General features: G+C 41.7%; 2 protein-coding genes across 2 annotated transcripts in view; both read right to left on the bottom strand.

The window, feature by feature from the left end:
- LOC104491569 (transmembrane protein FLJ37396) overlaps window positions 1–7,090 on the bottom strand; it is an 85,029-nt gene extending 77,939 nt beyond the window's left edge. Inside the window, 2 exon segments of the mRNA XM_010134016.1 lie at window positions 3,407–3,561; window positions 7,054–7,090. Coding sequence (XP_010132318.1) covers window positions 3,407–3,561; window positions 7,054–7,090 — 192 coding nt within the window.
- A 1,056-nt stretch (window positions 7,091–8,146) lies between these two features.
- Window positions 8,147–18,774, bottom strand: CEP57L1 (centrosomal protein 57kDa-like 1). The gene is made up of 10 exons (XM_010134015.1): window positions 18,684–18,774; window positions 16,785–16,958; window positions 16,066–16,187; window positions 15,533–15,637; window positions 15,171–15,248; window positions 13,311–13,403; window positions 12,547–12,624; window positions 12,207–12,436; window positions 10,392–10,536; window positions 8,147–8,353 (listed from the first exon to the last, which is right to left on the bottom strand). The coding sequence occupies exons 1-10, from the start codon at window positions 18,772–18,774 to the stop codon at window positions 8,147–8,149; spliced, it is 1,323 nt and encodes a 440-aa protein (XP_010132317.1).
- Between the last annotated feature and the right edge of the window lie 1,918 nt (window positions 18,775–20,692).

The following is a 20,692-nucleotide window of genomic DNA, read 5'->3' as shown; positions in this document are numbered from 1 at the left end:
GCGGGCTGGCGCCCCCCTTCTCCAGCGGCTCTCTGCCTCCCTCTGCTCGGCATCAGCCGGAATAACAGTTAGAGGTTTTACTTCTGACACCTGCAAACATTATAACACTTCCCATTCTGTCTTTACACTGTTCTTCGTTCCAAAAATTGTATCACTTCCTCTGATTTAAATTTTCAGTTACTACTTGGTGAAGAGCAAAGAGATTTTTTACTTTTTTTTTTAAGCCAGTGTGCTGCCACTACCTCCCTATAAACCTTTCTTCAGTATCTCTTCCTTTTCTCTTCTGAAATAAGATGCTTCCTTTGGAATTGGAACAGAACTGTAGGGGAAAAAAATGCTTAACAGGATGCTGTTACGTAGAAGCTGGTATAAACCAAACATTTGTCAGGCCCAACACAACTCAAATGGTGAAGCAAGCAAGTTTAAACGTATGAAAACCCTATATTAAAGCAGCAGAATTTATTTCATTAGCAGACTTTTTTTTGCAAACCATTTTCTTCCACCTCTATTTTTTTAGTCAAACCCCTTAAAAAGTCTGTCTGGGTGCTCATCAGTTCTATGGGCGCATATTTCAACCCACAGCTCTGCAGTGGAGCTCCTTGACAAGCATCCTTCACAATTTAGACAACTTCCTTCATAACAGGCCCATATCACAGAAGGAAGGGCTGAGAAAACCTCTGGAGGAGAACTATTTTTTAAATTCTCATGCATCCATGTACTTACAGCAAGCATATATCATGAATTTTTATTTACCTGAATAAAATGAATGCGTGCAAATTAGGAATATAGGCGAAAATCAGATCATTAAAGAAAAGGACTCCTGAGTCTTGTCCAAGAGCAATACATGGGAAACTCTGCTGGACTTTAGAGCCCTAAAGAGGTAGGACCAGAAGGGGGTTTCTGATCATCTACCACTTCCACTGCTCTAAGACAAGGAAAAGTAAATCTGTTCCTAAAGGTGTTTGTCTATCCTGTTCTTAAAGATGGTCAGCAACATCCTGCTCTAGATGTCAGTGTTTAACTCACACTATCTTTGGAAAGCTTGAATTTTTAGTCCATTATTTTCTGTCCTATTCATAAATGCAAACAGAAGCTTATTCCTTTCATCTGTTTTTACAGCAGTCTCCCATGTGTCTGAAGACTTTTGGTTTAGAGAAAATGGAGTGGAGACATAAGTCCAGCTCCTTTCCTTTTTGTCTCAAGTGTTCTTCACCTCTCTTTTTCTTCACTTATTCTCCACGTGGTCTACAGCTTCCACGAAGCATAACACCAAACCTGGGTACATTGTCATAGCTCGCATCTCATCATTGCCAAGGAAAGGAAGAGCTGCTCTCTTACACATGACCATTCTCATTCTATGTACTACTGTTATGTTTGAAGATTCTTCCTCTTCGCTGTGAGAGGGAAACACTTGACATGCTAGGGAGATTTGAAGTCTTGCTTACAATACACAACATGACATCAATTTAGTTTATGTTTTGACATTCTACTCCATATCAACCATGATTCTGTGATAGAGACACAATGAAAAAACTGCTATTCCTGGCTCCCACAGGTGTGTTCAGGTCTGGAAATTGAACAGGTACATACACATGAAACTTTTGAATCGTGACCAGAGAAACTCAAGAAGAGATACCAATGCATTGCTCTAATCTCACTCCCTCCTTTGTTCCCCAGCAAATTCCTGTTACCTACATGCCCTCCTTGGTACGCCCTGGAGTATCCTGTAGTCTCCTCTTTCCGCCTTCAGCTCTGCCAGCTGTGCTGCTAGTTCGTGTTCCAGCTGCTGGACTTCTTGATAGAAGAGATCTGGTACACTTTATCCATAGTGCCTATTTCAGTCTGGCAGACCAAAAGACAAAGCTGTCAAGAAGAAGATCCTTTCTCGAGAGCAAAACACTTGGGAACTCTGGACCTGGAGAACTGTCCATGTAAAAACCACAAACTCCCACTCCTATACAGACAGTATAGTAGCACCTTCCTTAAAGAAGTATTTATTCAGCATCTCTTTTAACAACAAGACTTTTAATAACAGAAACAGAACTGGGTGAGTGTGATTTTTCCCATTTTGATTGCCAGCCCGAGGAAAATAGGAAAACTATTTCAGGGCAAAAATTTTCAAATATCCTCTTGCATCCCACTAACAAATGCCATCTCCTCCCTCCTTCACCCAGTTTTTTAAGGACACTTGAGAAAGCTTAGGTAATTAAACATTAAATTTGATGTGCCGAATAAAACATTACAAAAGAATTGATACATCTTTGCTTTTGCATTTTCCAAAACAAGATACGCTGACATAAAAAATATTTTCTCCCATTTCTCTCAGCTGAAACTATTGTTTAAAGTTGACCAGAATACAAGGAATGAAAGAATTTGCATGAAATGTGACTTTTTGACAAATGTTCTGTCTGCAAATAATCCACTACTACCAAATTCTCTCACTTGTAATGGGAAACACTTGCTATGTTAAAATTTCCAAAGGAGCCAGGTTCTCTTCCCAACATCTGGAATTACAGTTATTCTATTCGCTCGTCGGTGAGGGGCAGAATCAATTAGAAAAATTAAACAACACCACCAAAAAAAAAGAAGCAAGTCATTGCAGAAAGATTTGGGATTTCTGTCTTGGAAGGGAAAGGGAAGAAGAGGTGAGTTCATTTGTAAATCAATCACAGAGCAACCATCTGTAGCATCTGTTTCTCAGCAGTTTGCAGAATCCTTCTGGCTGTCTGGGACGTATGTAGGTCGCTCTGAAAGTAATGCCTCCTATTTGTTTGGAAACTACACGGAAACTACAACAGATACTAAGAGCACAATAACACAAACTGATAGAGCACATTCTGGGCTACAACACACTATTTTTGGACATAGCCACCGCCGCTGGCTGTGCTTTTTCACCGGTGATGAACAAGGGCCTGCCATACTTGTGAAAAACTGCACCAGCAGAGGGGTCCCACCGTCACTGTCACCACTGCTGGAACACACCATCCACCACCGACATGCCGACATCCACGTTTGGTCTCTGTAAACGTTCAGCGGCACTGATGAACGTCAATGGGTGCCGGTTTTTCCGCATGGAGGGATTCAGTTACACCTCTTTGCTTCATACACACTGCCATGTCAGACGCCGTGTTGTCAGACCCGCCTCTGCTGCCGTCTGACTAAATTTAACGGAACATTGGCAGAAAGGTTCCACCTCTACTGCCAGACCACCAACATCTGCCTCTGACATCACGGGCCAACGGAATAAAATAGGAGGCATTACTTTCAGAGAGGCCCTCGTAGCTTCTCCTTTTTTCTTTCATGAGAGAACACTGAAAGATGACAGCTGTTGGTGCAGACACAGGTTTGACTTGACAAACACAGGAGATGATGGTCAAGAGGCTGAAAATAGCAGTGTAGGACATACCTTTTGGGGGCTCTTCTTGGTGGACGGTATCCCAATTTCTTGGGCAAATCCTTGTTTCTTGATATGGGACTGGCCTTGTTGATAATAAGAGCTGCAAACAAAGCAGCCACGAGAAGGAATCAGAGAACTCAGATCTCCGCACCTGAATTTCAGAGCTAAAAGAAGAGGAAATTCAGGTAAAAAGGGATAAAAAGAAACATCAGGGGACAGAATGACTAAAATGAGGAAGGAAATGTTACCTAAAAAACCAGACTACAAGATTTTACTGAACCCAGACAGTGATCTGGGTGAAATCAATGTGAAGCAAGGATTATATTCATACACTACAGACAGATGCCCATATGAGAGCTTAAACTAACAACATAAGACATGACAGCTTACACTATACGCATAATATAAACAAGGTGGAATACAACCACACCTTCACAGAAGGATATGAGATGCTCTGGAGAGACTGAATTTATGGTCTAGGTAATGAGATAGTCTGGTGTTCTAATGATTTAACATTTATGAAGAGCTAACACCATTCAAAGGCCAAAGGGAATCCATGCTCATTAGATTAACATTGGGGAATGAAGATAAAGTTTTTTACTAGATTAGTACTAAAAAAAAATGTCTGACATGCTCTACAAATGCCTTCAATTAGTCACTGAACTTAGATGATACTTCAGACAGGTTTGGTAAATGGTGAGAACATCAGAGAAGCGATTGTAATCTGGGTTCGAATGAAAGAACAAAACCAGACCTGAATGTAAAGTGTTAACATCCAAAAGGATCTCATTTAGAGAAAATAGTAAAAGTGATTTGAAAACTCAAATGCAACTAACACCTCAAGGATTTTAACACTGGAGAAGCTGCGAATCTTGAAATCAGTGGTAAAAAGCTAACTGGAACTTGCCCTCAAAAATAGAAGCAGTGGAAAGAAGTTGGAACCATGGGTGGCGGAACTGACCAAAAAGTCATCAGGAGCAGAGATTTTCAGGTGATCACCAGAGCCACAACCCCAGCGACTTGCAGAAGCTTCAACAGGCGCCAGCAGAGGATTCGGCAGAGGCAGCCGAAGGCAAGCCGAGGAAAACAGACTGCTTCATCAGAAACAGGAGCATATGGTTTATTATCCCCACTTCCTCGGGGTGTTTTTCTGCTATAAAAATCATCGTGTGTTCGTACAGTATTCTTATTCTGGGAATGTCTTTTGGTCCACATAAACATCTGCACTTAGTTACATCAGCCAGTATCCAAATCCTGGCGAGATCCTGCCCTGATTATTTTGCTCAGAGTGTTTTTGCCAGCTTCTATTCCCAGAACACACGGGGTTTAGAGCTATGTCCAGCTTCCAGCCTTGCTAGTTAGGAGGTTGGAACACACATGCTCAGACTGAGCGCCTTTTGTACTAGGACAAAGTCTTTCCAGCAGGCTTAAGTAACAAGCCATTAATTTGTGCTAGTGTATTTCATTAGCAGCAGGAAAGTGAACTATTGTTGGATACGATTTGCTGCTCAGTATTCCTGATTATACTGTTTGACCTACATCTTTTGTCCAATTTCCTCAATGCCTTGCCATAAAAATGATCCTCGATTCAAATACTAACAAAACCTGTTGTGGCAATTTTGCATAACTCAGTGCAAAAGAACATGGATTTTGAGTAAATAAACCAATTTAGTCTTTTTGGGGATCACTGTGTGGTTTTGTCTGCTGCCCTGAGTAGCTAGATTCAAAACAGTCATAAAAAAATGTACAGTTTCATCTGAGAGGACAAACAAAAATACGCAGTACATAAATCAAAGGAAGGATCTGCAAAAGTGTAGTGCAAGCACTTATTAAGCCAAAACATATTGTTCTCGTGAAGAAGCCTGCTCTGACCACTGTGCTTTCTCCAGATGTACATTTACGGAGTTCGAGGCCAGAACTTTTTGGAGCATAAGACATGAAGCATTCAGATCCCAGCAAAACTCACTGCGATCTGCCTGCCTGATCCTCCTGGAGCTGGACCTCACCAACACGCTTCAGCACAGGCTTGACTTCACCGCTGCAGTTTCTGCAGAATTCTTCATTGCCTTATCTTTCTTTGAAGACTTAAGTGCGGTTGACAATTGCCACAAACTGATAATAAATAAATAAACACAGAAGCTGATCTGCTGATCTCCTATCCCTACCCTGCCCCCCTCCTCCCCACCCTCCCAGTACAATCTGAAAACAATTTTTCTGCATTTCTCCAAGCAAGTAAACTTGTTTGGGATACGCTTTCTTTGCATCTGGTTTGATCTCTCAGCCCATGCTGAAACACATCTGTTTTGGTTTAGTGTGTGAAAACACAAGCCCTGAAGAAATAAAAGCTCCAGAAAAAAAGCAGCACAAAAGAATTTTTAAAATACTATGAAATCGTCTGAGCTGAAACACAGGGGATGTACCCCTGCCAGTGTAAGCTCACCGATTATCCACACCTATTTCCTCCTCTCAAATCACAGCTCCTGGCTCTGAGCGAGACAGCTCCCTGTCCCGCTCTGAAGCGGGCAAAGATGCGAAATGCCCAGCTGCTGACAGGGGCAGGTTCAGCCACTTCCCTTTCCCTCCCGCCACCTGCCCCACAGAAAGGCAAACAGAGCAGTATTATTCTGGGATGGACAGCCCCTGTCAGCACATGCATTTTGAAGACCAGCTATTCAACGCTTCCATCGTTTAAGCACTGCCCCGTCCAGAACCTGGGTGACTGACCCAGCGCTGCTGCCCTCCACCACAGCCCCTTGTCTGAGAGAGGAGCTGGGACTCTCCTGCTCCTGCTCCAGCTCCAGCTCCAAACGCCCTGATCTCTCCAGGTTCCTATAATCAACAAAAATACCGGGTCAAGGCACAGAAAGAGCAGGTCTTTGATGCGCCAGCTCCCTGCCTGGACAGACCCAGCTGCCCCTGTAGCAACCCCAAGCTGCAGGAGCTGCCACAGCCTCTCGGCCCCCAGCCACTCCTGCCAACGCCACCACGTGCAGTCGTTCCACCTGTTTTTATGCATTCAGGGCAAAATGCTGGCAATTTTTCCTCTCTCAATCCAGTTGCTGATGTTTTTTTGTCTAGGGCTGGACCTCCAGATGAAATGTAATGCTTTAGGTTCCTTAGGGCTTGGTAAGGCCCTTCTTGCTTGCTCTCTCACACATGAGAGAGAGCACAGAGCTCCAGAGATTATTTAATTACCCCAGGAATGGCAAAGGTTTATCTTGTGGCAGCAGAATAGCTACAATGTGAAAACGTTAACAGCAGAAATGCTTATTCTTCTTTTGTCTCTAGTATCAGCAATTCCAGTGCCCAGAAGTGCATAAACCTACCTGAGAAATATTACCTATACCAGGAAAAGATCATGTTTAAGTGTTTTTAAGTGTGGAACATGTTTTTATAAGACAGAGATAATCCGTAAGGAAGAAAGATGTCTATAAAATTTAAGAGAGTGTAGGAAAGCCATTCCCAAATATCAGTTGAACAACCTGGTCTTCCACAGTTCTGATGAAGATGTTTAGTCCATATAAACACCCTTGCTCAGGCCTAAAAGCTTACATACACAACTGCTGCCACAGATTGTAACTGTTTATTCTAAAATTATATTAATTGTCTGTAAATTTTCTTAATCCTTTCTCTTGAAGGGTGTCAGCAAAACTTACTGATCCAAAGACCCAACTTTCCATGAGGACTGTACATCGGTACTAGCCTTTATTGCAAACCCTTGACAACAGAGCATGCCTCCAGTATTTATTCATACCTAGATAACCACTACATTCTCTTTATACCAGAGATCTACAGCAGAACTTCAGATACATCCTGAGGAAGTTATTTTTTTCCTGACATATGCAAACACCCAGGAAAATCAGTATCAGTCAGTAACCTCAAGACAAGAATTTTGTTGCAACTGAATAAGCAGTGTTGAAGTCACTGTTCTGTCTTTTACTATATGTACGTAGTGAGGGATGGAAAAGAGCAGACTCGCCACTAACATAAAGACCCCCTGTGCATTTGTATGAGTACACAAATTCCACAACATGTACTGGTGCCCAGTTCAAGGTGTCCTCTACGACAGCTCAATTATTTGGTACTGGGGTAGAAGCAGGTTCTGTTGATGAGAAGCACCCAAGGTTTTGGTAGCGGCCCCTTCCACGCACTTAACAAGAACACTCTCGTGTTGTCATGGTTTAACCAAGTCATGGGTTGTGCTGTCCCTAATACCAGAACTGTCAATAAAGCTTATAAAATAGTAATATAAATAACAATGAAAATTTATATAAATAAGAGACAATACCTCCTTTTCTGCCTTAGTTGCAATGACCTTTAGTTATTAGGGAAAACAAAACGCACTGGTTTTAATCGAAGAGAAGCACTAGCCCAAGTCATTCCAGAAAAGCAAGCTTTAAGTATCTGCTTGGCAGCAGGGGGAACAGGACACCAAAGGCCACATACTATTTCAACCGTAAAAAAGGTATAGAATTTTATTTGACAAGGTAACAACTAAACATTTCGTTAACTCATTAAAACACATTATTACAAGTGTGGTTGAATTATAGCTCCCCTACAGGAAAGTTAATTCTGAGGTGAAAAAACTGACCTACTAGTGACCAAGGAGTTTAGAATATACATCTACATCTGTGCTACCTCTGTTTTATTTTTAAAAGGTATTTTGTGAAATTGCAAATTTGCTGGCTGTCAGACAACTTCAAGAACTTCCAACACAGTAAAATTCAGAACTACTGTTCCCACATGGTATCATATTTTTTTCAGTGTTGACTGAAGTTTCTGCACGTTTTTTAGCAGCTGAAGGGAGCTTCTGCCTTTCTGCCCAGGACAGGATTTAGACATACTTTCCCTTACAGTAACTGCAATCTCCTTTGCTTCCCTTTGGTCGCCACAATTCAGCTTCACGTGAGCTGCCCCTTGCTTAAATTTCTGAGTTTTTCTCTTTGATTTCCGCACCTAGAAAGAAAGTTTATATAATCAGAAGACCTACATCTGTTGAGCTTACTGGACTTCTACCAAACTCCTAATGATGTCTATGGGATATTAAAAAAAAAAGTTAAAACTTACTACTCTCGGTTGTCTCACTGTAACAGAAAGCACTACAGAAAACTGACACTACAGAAAGCTGAACTCGCCCACACTCAATAGATTGTTGAGCCTCATCACTCCCTACGGCAACAATGCTTGCTTGAGAGACAGAATATCACCTGTTCCCAATATATATTTACAATGGTCTTTCTCCATTTCGGATTGTACTACCTTAACCAAAAAAACCCCAACAAACCCGTAAAATGTGTGCTGTTTATTATCAATTACTGTATCTAAGCAGTTCACTCTGAAGCCTCATAGCAAAATCAGAAACAGAAAAAAAAGGGGTTGATTGCTAAAGAATGTCTTTTTTTAACTGTCACATAGTAAGTCTTGACATGCACTTGCGATGAAAAGGCCACTCCCAAAGATAAAATTAAGGTGGAAGCATTCCATACGCCAATTTAGGCTTTAAGTCCATTTCTAAAAATAATTAACTGTAATCGTCTTCTAGAACACATTATTAACTGTGAAACAGAGATGACTACAGCATTTTTAGTGTGACAGGTTCTAAAAGCAGAAAAACACATCAGAAATATTAAGACTGGTCTATACAAAGTACTAACAGAAATGTCTGTGCGCAAAAGCACCAGATAAAACGACACAGGCCAAGGGTTACGGGAGTGGCCTGTACTGATAACCAGGGCTTGACGGACAGTAATCAGACAGACACCGGGAATGTGCTATTTACATCATGACCTAAGGCGTGTGCTCTGAGAAGGCTCTACCACAGCACAGATGACTTGTCAGTAGATCTGCACCCTGACAACAGGCAAGAATGACAACAAGGTTGCACTGTGTTGTATGTGCTGTTCCTCTTCTCATCTTCCCAACATGAGCGGGGACTGTAGCCATAAAGAAGAAAGAGAAGAGTGTACCAAAAGGAAGAAACAAAGGTGCAGTTGTCGTCCATTGTCCAGGTTCCCCGAGGATGAAGTCAGCAAGATTCTGAGGCAAGGAGTAACACTGTATTGTTGTCTCCTCAAAAATATGAGATTTATCCAACCAAATGTTGACATTGCCCAGAGAGGCAGCGAGAACTCAACAGTCAGTGTCCTTTGTCCATATTGCTAACATCAACTCTGACAAGTCTACTTTGACATAAGCAATCTGTGCTTGCAATGACATGGACAATAAAAGGTTTGAGAAAAATGAATGTGAATAAAATCGGTCAGATTTAAGGTCTTTCATAAGGTTTTGTTTGTTTCCTCTATAAGTGCAGTTCTTAGGTGACTCTATTAATCCTAAAACGTAAGATAGAAGAGCATAAAACTACCAGACAGAACTAAGGATTGCATTCTTTACCTTATTTTCCAAACCAAATTGCTAAAAGGGGTTCATCTAAAGAACAGTGATTTTATAGGGCTTTTATGAAGAGCTATTATTTATGGCTCTGAAAGAAATATGACAGAATGAGTACAGTTTAGGGGTTAAACAAATCTGAAAGTCTTGTCCGCCTCGGATTTCGGAGAAGCTATGGTCAACAGACTATTTTGTTAATAAAAGACATTTAATCCAGTCTGTACAGGAATTATAGCTTCTATTTTCTCATTGCACCCTCATAGAGGGATGGGACACAAAGGAATGAAATCTCAACAGTTTGTCTTAATGCCACGAGCAGAAGCGACAGAACGAGCAGCCCAGCTCTGTACTGCAGAACTGCCACGGGGCAGGAGGTTTTCCCGCTGGCATGCATTCCTAGGTGTCACGTTGGCACTTTTTCTTGATCAAAAGAAGGAATCGGAGGTACAAGAACCCTGAGCTAGCAGCCTAATTATAAGCCCCCATACTGGAACATCCCAGCTTACGCATTCCGGTAACATTCTGGTTAATTGACAACAGCAGGCAGTCACAGCAGCCTTCAACTAGAGTGTTACTAGCTAGAGAGTTCATGTTTTGTTCTTACAGTAGCCTGTTGCTTTTTCAGCTTGGATATTTGTTCTTCTTTAACCTCCATTTGTTTTACAAGCCAATCCAGTTCCTGTTCCAGGTCTTCACGCACTTTGGAGTTCTGAGTCTGCTGTATCTTCTTCAGAAGTTCCTGATGCTCACTATTAAAGACAAGACTGGCACAGTAAGTACTCACAATACAGCCTCTAGGATTTCTTCCAACACTTTCGATGTATTGCAGGGGTTGCCAGCTGTTTTGTCCAGAGTACATCTATTTAGCGTTATTTACCCCCTCACAAAATACACATTAATCTGGAATAGAGTCGCACTAGAACAGGAAGATTTTTTCCAGTGGGCCTGACTTTCTCATTCCAAATTTGTAGCTGATGGGCATCTTATTCCTCCCCTTTGCCACAGTCATAACAACTACATTTTAAGTAGTGTGCAAAATGAGAATTTGGAAAGCGAACAGCAGATAAGCAGCATGGTATTTTGCCTTTCTGCTCAACCTAATGCAGACTTCAAAAGCTTAAGTGTAATACAGAAGAGTATTGTTTAAACTAGTTCATTTAAGTTACAGGTTTTCTGACAGATTATTCAAATGAAAATATTCTATGGAAAAAGATTTGAAGCAAAGCATGCTTGTTAATTGAATTATCCAGCTTAATCAACTGGCTTAATTAAAAGAAATTGTGCAGATCTACTGGATGCCTACATATCTGAACTAGTCTAAAACCAGAGGCTCTCTCTTAGATAGATAATATCATTACAAAGGTTATGGCTTCTTTTCTGCCTTCTGAGTAACTGCTGCTCCTTGACAGTTTAATTGAAGTAACCAGTTGTTGCTATTAAAAGAACACAACAAGACAAAACAACCCCAAATGCTTGTCCTTGAATTGCCATGAGTAAGCCAAACATTGTTTTTTGAAGAGATGGGTAACCAGTTTAAGTTTTGCTGCATCAAGGATTTCAAATCACTGTCGACATCCTAACTGGTTTAACCAACACATCCTCCTCTGTTCAAACCACAGCTCATCATACCGACATGTCTGCTATGACCAGCTACAGAGCTTTGGCCCTCAATTCTACAAGATTGCACTAATGGGGAGATGCCCCAGAACACCACGAGCTGTAATTTATATTTACTTGCATGGCTCAAAAGATACGTACACTCCCATCTAATGTGTTAGCTCTTTCACACCCTGGCTATTTTCTGGAAGGAGACTGTCCCTCTTTCACAACCCCCTTACAGGACTGGCAACTTCTCCTGCTGCCAAGAAGGAAAGGGAATGAACGCCAGACTGTCTCAGCACAAAGACCCATCAGGATGGGTCGTATGGAGAAGAAGAACATAGGAAGGGTGAGGGCAAAGTAATAGGTGTTGAGAGAGGACTATTCCTGCCACAGCTGTGCTAACCACCCAGCCTGACTGCACGCTGCAGGCCTACTGGACATTAACACCGACTGTGCAGCCTTCTCCTGGTGAACATTCTTGGTGTACTCTGTAGATCTCAGAATATGTTTAAAATTTCTAAAAAGCATAGACCTGAAAGATTTTTCATTTGCTGCAGCTGTTACTTCAGTGGCAGCTTGGTTAAATACAGGATGTGAAAGCAGAAAAAACCAGTTGAAGAGTATGTTGCTTGCTTACGAGATCAGTTAAACACCAGGATAGAAAGAATTTTTTGAATGAGAAAAATCCTACCAGTCCTGCTCAGGTCAGTCTGTCAAGTAGTCTTACACTTCAAACAGGCTAGGTTTGACTATAGCACACCTGTAGCTTCCAGGGCTACCAGTGGGGTCACTTACAATGCCAGGGATGAGTACTCACAAGCTCATGTGGCCCAGCTCATCTTGTATGGCCAACAGAAGGTCTGAAAGACTTCCAGTGGCAGCAGGTGATGTGGAACAAGTGCATACAGATTTTGAAAGTGCTCTGCGTCTTGAAATCCCAGATGTACCTCCTCCTTGGCTTTGTGAAGAGACACGTGGATTGCGATGCTTCAGAATATGCATCACACTTTGTACGTTTGCACTAACAGAGTGGCTGGAGCTGACAGACTTAAAGCAGAATTATTAGAGTGGTTTTCCTAAGTGATTAACAGTTACAGTAAAGAGACTTATTCAAACTGTTAGATGATAATTCGGCGAGAACATTTGGTCTCACTCACCTTCCCAGCCACAAAAGGTAGGTCACCAGCCTTTACCTGTAATTGTGAAAGGTGTATTTTCTTCATTGCAGGAATTCTCTGCCACAAGATCAGACAGAAAAAACAAGACAAGAAATTCCAGTCTGCTGACCCAATAGCACGATCTTAAACTTTTTTTTTAAATAAGTAAAAGTCAAATAAACAAGCAGCGAAATGCATCACCTCAATTTCCCTCTGGTTTAAAAAAAAAATAATTTCCTTCCTGTATGTGGAAGGAATAGGACTTTCCAACAGCTGAGACAGTAAATTTTATTCCAGATGCATTTCACAGACAGTCTGACCACTAGGTTGACATCAAAGAAATTGAACATTGTTTACTTAAGTCTGCAAAACCACAGCTGCAAAATTTTTACTGATCTGTAACACACCTGGCAAAATGTATTCTCTTGATGTCAGCAATTGCCCCAGAACACACCACCTTAAGATGTCTGTTTAAAATTGCTTTTTTTCAGTTCATTGCCAGATGAACTGACAGGCAGCTCTGACAGAACGCGGAGCATGGCAGTAAGGCTGTCACAGAGGTTATTGCCGTGCTGGTAAAGGGAAGTTTTCCAGTGAGGTGCTACCAGCCCTAGCATCATTTTAATTACCCAAGGGGAAAAAACAGGGGTATTCAGCACTGTTTGCCAGCATACAGATCAAGTTCCTCTTACATCACCAAGTCCAATCTCTACGCAGGTCAGAAGCTATCAGCAGCACTATGCTAATAAAAACTTCCATGTTACCTTCTTGGATTTTTTCTTCTTCCCATTTTCCTTCTCATTTTGAGATGTCACCGAAGTCATCAAAATTCCACTTATCTCAAATCCTGTTTGAAGCTGCGAGAATAAGCAAAAAAGAAACCAACCGTTTCATGTAATGTTGGAAGTATGAAATCACATGGTTTAATTAATTCTCTCTTTCATGCATGGATGAGAACCAATTAAGGGCACTGTTAAATGTCCTACTTGGAAGGCATAAGCTTCTCTTAAAAAAATGAACAGATTACTAGGATGGCAGGGCATCGGGCAGATCTTGCAGCTATGTCTTAGACGTTCTCATTTTCACATTCAGCTGCGGCAGCTGTATTTTTCCACTGTGAGAACCAGCCACTGAGATAAGCCAATCCTGATGCATGTTGGGGATCTGATCATAAAATCCAAAGAATATAAACATTCAGATCTGACAGTCTGGGGACAGGGAAAACTGAGCCTGTCTGTGTAACATAAGGTCAAACCCGCTGGACAATCCTCAGACTGCTCTGTAGTTCAAAGTTGATAGAGGCCCATGACGAACAGGATAATAGTCATTCCCAGTTAAACATAGGACAAGGACTTTCTTTGGGCTGTGGAACAGCTCCAGATGAACAATGCTGGAGGTCCATCAAAAAGTGAGGTTATTCTGGCTTTTCTGTCACCAAAAGGAAGGAAACCACCCCACACTCAGCGTTTCTCAACCCAGATCCAACAGACCTAAATCTATCCTGCAGTGAACTAAGATGGTTCTAACACTAGTTTAGGACTCAGTTTACTACGCCTAAATACTTTCTTGAGCAAATGTTTATACTACTGCTGAAGTCAGACTATCTGCTCTGGGAAAGTCACTCTTACGGTGTTTCTCAGAAGATAAAATCTCCATACTAGGCCTTCTGCTCCACAGCAGCTTAAGCAACAAATCCCAAACCCTGCAAGTTTTCTGCTGTGTCATTCTGCTGGATTCTGGAGGTGGCCCCTCTGACCTGGGCTACAACCTGCATGTTAGTTCAAGCTTCCTGTACTGATGACAGCCCATCCTTGGAGAAGGTATAAAAACTGATAGCAGTGATGAATTAAACTGTCGTCTTCACTTATGGCTAGGTTCTTTCAATATTATTCTCCAGCTCTGCATTCCCCTGCCCCACACCAAGGGAATGCCACCACGATGACTCTCCTTTGAAATGGCTGCGAATGGCTTTGAAATTCTCAGCGAAGCGAGGTTTGGAATACTGCTGCCTTGCCCCTGTAATAAAAGGTTTCTCTCATTTTCCTCTCTATGGCAAATATTCCTCTCTCAGATGGATGGTGGTCCAACAAACTGATTACAGCTTTAAAGAATAATGAATTCTTCAAGCTTTCACTTGATGACCAATGTAACAGCACCCCCGATTAAAGACTTTCCCAAGTGTAATCCAATCTGTCGGATTTCAGCAGATCTTAACAAAGCCAGGAAAACACACACAATAACCAACCTTACCCAGGATATAATGTTTCTTATACGACCACTTTCTAGTTACTGTAAATTAAGGGTATCTCATTGAGTTGCAGATTCTCTAGAAATTCATTTTCTATCCAGATCATTTATAGCAGATTTGAGGCCGATGAACTGTATCGTTAATACAAAAACAAGTAGAATCTTCCTTGACTGACATAGGCAACACACCTGGCAAGCTCTCTACTATGTAGTTTATAACTGGTCTAGGTCAGAATCCAGGAATTCTCCCTGAGTAATAAACAACGTGGAATTTAAATGTAATTTCTTAAAAAATAAAAAATAAAAGGTATTTTGGACAGAGAAAATAGCTTTCTTGAATCATAAAAAGAAGATAAAATAAAACCTTTCCCGTCTACCTGAGCAGTTTTATCTTGTATTAGCTTACGCTGATGCTCTTCTTTACAAAGCTTTTCTTCTAAGCGTTTGATCTTGTCCTGAATTCAAAGGCAAGAACGATTAGTCACACTTCAGTTTGCCGTGCCGGGTCTGAAGTAGCTTGCAATTGTAATCTGGGATGAAATAGGACTGTAGGAATTTTTAAAGCCCGGACTGAATCAAAGACTCAAGCAAATGAAGCCAAATTGGCATTCAGTCAGGTATGCTTTATAATCTTAGCTTTAACAAACGAAACTTCTGCAAAACTCAGTACTATGAACAGTATGCCATGCAAATTATATTGAATTAACGTCTCTCAGACTGTCACTCCAGGCACGCTTACTTCTGTAACTCTCTGAGTAGCAGTAAGTTTAAGACACTCTTTTTCTAGCATTTCAAGCTTTTCGAGTTTTGCACGCAGTTCCAACCAGTTCTGATCTTCCTCTTTCTGAAGCTGGGCCTGGAAAAATGTAAGCAAGAATGAAGTTGGCAGCTGACTGAAATTGTTTCAGACAGCAAAAAACCAAACACACTACAGTAAAGGTGCTTAACTGGTTCAAATTTCATATTTCTTAAATTGCAAAGTGATGAAAAATACCAGGCAGACAAAGACGACTTAAGTTTCCAGCAGCCTTTTTGTCTACAAAATGTGCAAATACTAGCATGGTTTTGCTCATTAGGAGTTCCACCTAGGGAGTCTTTTCATACAGTTCATTGGATGGTTGTCATCAGCCAGTCAGACAGTAAGTTGCTTCTGTTGGCTACCACCCTGAGCAGAGCGGAGGAAAAACGATGGTCGTAAAAAAGTTCAGATCTTACGCATTTCTATAGTTTTTAACTTTATTGTTACTTTGTTAGTATGCTAAAAGGCTTCACCTGTTGTTCTAAAACCATCTTCTGTTCCAGTTCTGCACTGGAAACCATTTTCCTCATGTAATCCAGCTGTTTCTCCAGCAGGGAGCAGCGAGACTGTGCTGCATTTAACTGCACACTTGGATCTACAGAAAGAAAAACAAAGACAAAGGTAAAGTACAGCAACGGGAGCCTCCCATTTAGCCAGTCTTTCATATTGTTAAGGAATTCTCTGTCCTGGAAACTTGTAAGAAAAGTTTTGTTAGGCTAAACAAGTCATGTGGTTAAAATATATTTTATATATAAGACATGAGAATCAAGATGTTTTTCCAGAGCTAGTCCCTAATATGAATTCCAAAGGTGTGAGCACTGCAGTTACTTTGATTTATATCAGCAGATATCTGAACAGAATCTGGCTTCTTCCCTTTTCCTCCTCCTTTTCTCAAGTTAGCAGTCTTAAACATGTAAACAAGTGCTTGCTTATTGTAGGAGTTAAACGTGCCCCCTGAAATCTGCTTATTCTTTGAAATAGCTTTATGGGTTATGCAATACTTGGTTAATATATGTACAAACAAGATCTCGACTTGATTCACAATTATCAGGCTCCTGCCCCTCCCCAGTTCTGAAGCCAAAAGGAAAGGGGGGGATGCATTAATTAGCAGTTTGTCAAAATAAACAAACACTCCCTAGATTATGCAGTCGTGGAGTTGCTGTGGCTACACCTTATCACTCAGGAGAAATACCTTTCCTCTGTTGCATCAGTTCTTGATGTGCTATGTCCTTTTTGCAGGACTCTAAGGTCGTCTTATACCGAGCAGCTGCTATGGAGAGGCTGCACAGATTATCTTCAGCCTGTGACTTCTCCAACTCCAGACGGCAGATCTTTTTTTGAAGAGTTTTTAGGGCTGCCTCCACAGCTAGCAAACAATGCAACAGTTAAACCTTAAAGTAACAGTTCCAATTATTATTAATTCTACAAAACACTCCAAACAGCAAAATACTACCCACATTTTCTTCCTAGGATCACCCCTAAAACGAGTTCTATTCCCCAGCAGTTCACTAACACACAGAGAACATATCTAGGAGAAAAGGGATGTGTTTACTGCATAACTGAGGTGTAAAGCACAGGTCTACGAGCAAAATTATTGTCACTCCAAATGGCAGCAAACGCATAGAAATTATGGCAAACTGAGTATAACAAATCCTGCGATTTCTGTTTATGAAGAAGCAGGGAACACAGGTGTCCAAGTTAGGTCACAAGTTTTGGTGCAATGCAACTGTTCTGGATAGATTAAAAAAAAAAAACCAAACCAGACTCAGGACAGAGAAGAAATCAGATACAAAGGGAAATGTTGGTAGAGGGTGCATTTTTAAAAACTCTTTCTTTTTTCCCCAAAAGATAACTAGTGAATGTCTAATTTCTTGTATTTAATGATTCTTTAAACTATAGAAACAAGTCTGCAGGATTTTGTTTTTATCCTCAATTCAGTATGTGTCAAAATTATGCCAAAAATAAAAGTTTCAGTTTCTGCTACAAGGAAAATCTACTAGCTCTCCAAAAAGTATGCACACCCACAGAAGTCTAAGACATGCTGTAGCAAGTCAAGCTTCTTTTCTGACATTTTATAAGCTTTACTAGTTTTCCTATACCAATTCTCTCAGTAAAGGAATACCCAGCAAACACTGCTAGTTTCATAACAACTCTCGACAGCTTATCATAGCCTCATTAGAATAAAATTTTAAAAAAGCCCAACAAACAACAAAGAAGCAAAAAGCAGATACCAGGGAACGGAAAGATGAAGTGGGTCCACTTCTTCCATCTAACCGTTGGCAGGCCAAACACTTCCTTACTTAACCACTTAGCTGCATAACAGTAAAATGAACATTCTAATCCAAAAAGCCCAAACTCTATATGATGAAAGATTGCTACAGAAGTCACAGAGTCTTCACGTGAAGAACAACGACCACATGTGCCCACATAGGTTATGTCTGTGCAATATTGCAAAGTTGTCCATGATAGTAAATCCAGGTCGTGTATCCTGGTGAGCCACTGAGCTCTCCACATTTGCTAAGCTACCAAGCACCTGCCCTGCGAGCTCCTGAGAGTAATCACCCATTAAGGCACATCACAACCAGAGTGGACCCGTATTTCACGCAGACTAACTTTCATGCTGCTACCTTTCCTAAGAGTCTGCACTATTCAACAGTTCTCCCAAGAAACCATAGCACGCCAGAAACCTCTCTTCTAAGGTCTTTAAGCTAGAGGGAGTCAAATATCACTACACAAAGCTAATTTCTAGACAGTGTACAATGCTAATGATTTTTTTTTTTGCTGTATTTAAAGTCATGAACTGCTTCTGCTGAGTTTGAGGCATTCTCCTTTGCTTTTAGAGGAAGTCTGATGATTTTAAGTTAAACAATTTTCAAAGCCAAAGTTTATAAGGATGTTAGAAGACTTGCAGCAGTTTCCATTTCAGACGTATGACTTCAGGGAGGCTACTCCCTCAGGACACATATACATCCTGTTTCAAAGTGTCTGATAATCAGAGCAAGTCATTGAACTGAATAAGACAGAACAGAGAATTTGCTCAAGAGATTGAACATGGAACAATTAAAAAGACCTCTTTAAGGACATATTTTACCTTTAGCTTGGTTACTGGGGATAGAAGACCTGTCACCACCAATAGCTGCCAACTTCTTTGATTCTATACAAGCAAAGGCTGCAGGAAGCATCTTATCTGGCGGCTGAAGAAAGCTTCCTATAAACTGTTCTCTGATTCAGAATCCATAGTCTGTAATATTCAAGACCTGTCAGTGAAACTCCAGAAAGTGAAACTCCAGAAAGTCCAATACAATGCCTAGGAATTTAAAGCAAGTTTTAAATGACAGTGCAGACACCCAGCAAAGCAGTATCTAGCTTCAGCTGGTAGAAAAACAGCTCCTTTGAAGTTTCAGTGGTGTAACAATCATGGTATCGTTCCAACTCAAAATACAGGGCATGCAGCTGGAACAGGCTTCCCACTTGGGTAAGGCTATTTACAGACACTAGCTCCCAAAACAAAGGAGTGTCTAGTAACAGGAGGAAGAAACCCAAACCAAGACTGGAACCTGCTTGTCCTGGTTTTACTGGGACAGAAACCTAGGCCAGCCATGGTGTGCAGGCCATTAGCAGTTTCAGGTCAGCCAGGGCAGCTGGCCTGAGCTGGCTACAAGTGTACTGTTTTTCTGGGAACAGACACCTGGCCCAGCCATGGTGTGCAGGCCATTAGCAGTTTCAGGTCAGCCAGGGCAGCTGGCCTGAGCTGGCTACAAGTGTATCCCATACCGTAAATGTCATGCTCAAGACAAAGGGGAAAGTTGGCTGAGGATGGGTGCTCCTCCTGGTCCTTCTCCTCCCCATCCCTGGAGCAGTTTGCTTATCACCCTGCTCCTGCAGACTGGCAATCCCATTTATTGTGGCCATTGTGCATCTGCTAGGCTGACTATAGTTTTGTATACTTCGTATTGGTATTAGTCTGCTGTTTCATACAATCCATTTTCATTTCAACCTGTGGGTCTCCTCTACTTTTCTCAATCCCACTGCCCTGCTGATGAGGGGTCATTGGGTGACAGAGCAACAGCCATCTACAACAGAAAAAGTCATCATCCATTCACACCACCCCTTCAAGATACGCACTAAACCAAAGATACATGGAAATACTTCCTTCCTCCTCCAAGATGTCATCATGGAGACATTGCCATGAGCATCTCTTTACTAGGGCTTGGTTGGCTTGGAGCCTCCCAGACACTGCTGGTTTTGTATGCTAGCACTCCTGGGACAGTTCCCACAGTTGCCCTGGCAACAGTTTGGTCCCACCCAGACCCACAAGACTGGGGCTGCCCAGGCTACCCTTAGACTACAGGCCCTTTCTGGAGAGTTCCCCATGGGGCCTTGAGCTTTTGGCGCTGGGTCAGCAGCAGCAGGCAGCCAAGTATGCCACCGCCTCTGGCAAGAGGTCCCATCTGGTGACCTTGCCATATTTATGGCCACACAAGCTGTTTATGGGCTTCCACAGCTCCTTCCTGGAGGACCAGGAAACAACATGCAGGGACACCCAACCAACTTGAACAGCCAGCTAGACCACACAGGCACACTGACTATTTTCAACTGCATAAGGGGCAGTGCCAGTGAAGGGCACAAAGCTGGGAGCAGCAGAAGTCTCACTATGATTGAGAGAGTCCTGTGGCCACAGGCAGGGTCAGGGCTGAGACAGGAAAGGAGATGGTCCTGGCATGGCACAGTATACCAGCACAGTATTCCACAAAATAAGAAATACGTAAGACTTACCGATTTTCCCATTGCTTCTCAACCTCGACATGTTGATGATAAAAAAAGACTAACAAAGACCATAAAAATACACGAATGAGCTGCAACAAGCTTCCTACCACTGCTGTGAATTGAAGAAGGCAACTTTGGAAACTCCAGAGGAAGAAGGTGGGTTTTGCTCATGCCATCTAACCTTTTGACAGTCAGCATAAGCAGAGACTTGCTTTTCCGATGTCCTCTGGTGGAACACGGCTCCTTCGCATGCCTGCAGCTGCTTCGCATCAATTAGTTTCCTTATTACTGTCACATAAACAAGTTCTGTTGTTTCCAAGGAGATGGGTCTGT

The sequence above is a fragment of the Buceros rhinoceros genome, unplaced genomic scaffold, assembly GCF_000710305.1.
Source record: "Buceros rhinoceros silvestris isolate BGI_N320 unplaced genomic scaffold, ASM71030v1 scaffold2064, whole genome shotgun sequence".
In the NCBI taxonomy this organism is placed as follows: domain Eukaryota; kingdom Metazoa; phylum Chordata; class Aves; order Bucerotiformes; family Bucerotidae; genus Buceros; species Buceros rhinoceros.
This window is presented reverse-complemented; position numbering and strand designations above follow the sequence as displayed.

What these genes read in the sequence shown, in the direction of transcription:
- CEP57L1 (XM_010134015.1), bottom strand. Translation starts at nt 18,774, where the DNA reads ATGCTTCCTGCAGCCTTTGCTTGTATAGAATCAAAGAAGTTGGCAGCT. An exon ending in AGATGGTTTTAGAACAACAG is followed by an intron (nt 15,638 to 16,065) that starts GTGAAGCCTTTT and finishes GCCCAGCTTCAG; the next exon opens with AAAGAGGAAGATCAGAACTG. An exon ending in CTACTCAGAGAGTTACAGAA is followed by an intron (nt 15,249 to 15,532) that starts GTAAGCGTGCCT and finishes CTTTGAATTCAG; the next exon opens with GACAAGATCAAACGCTTAGA.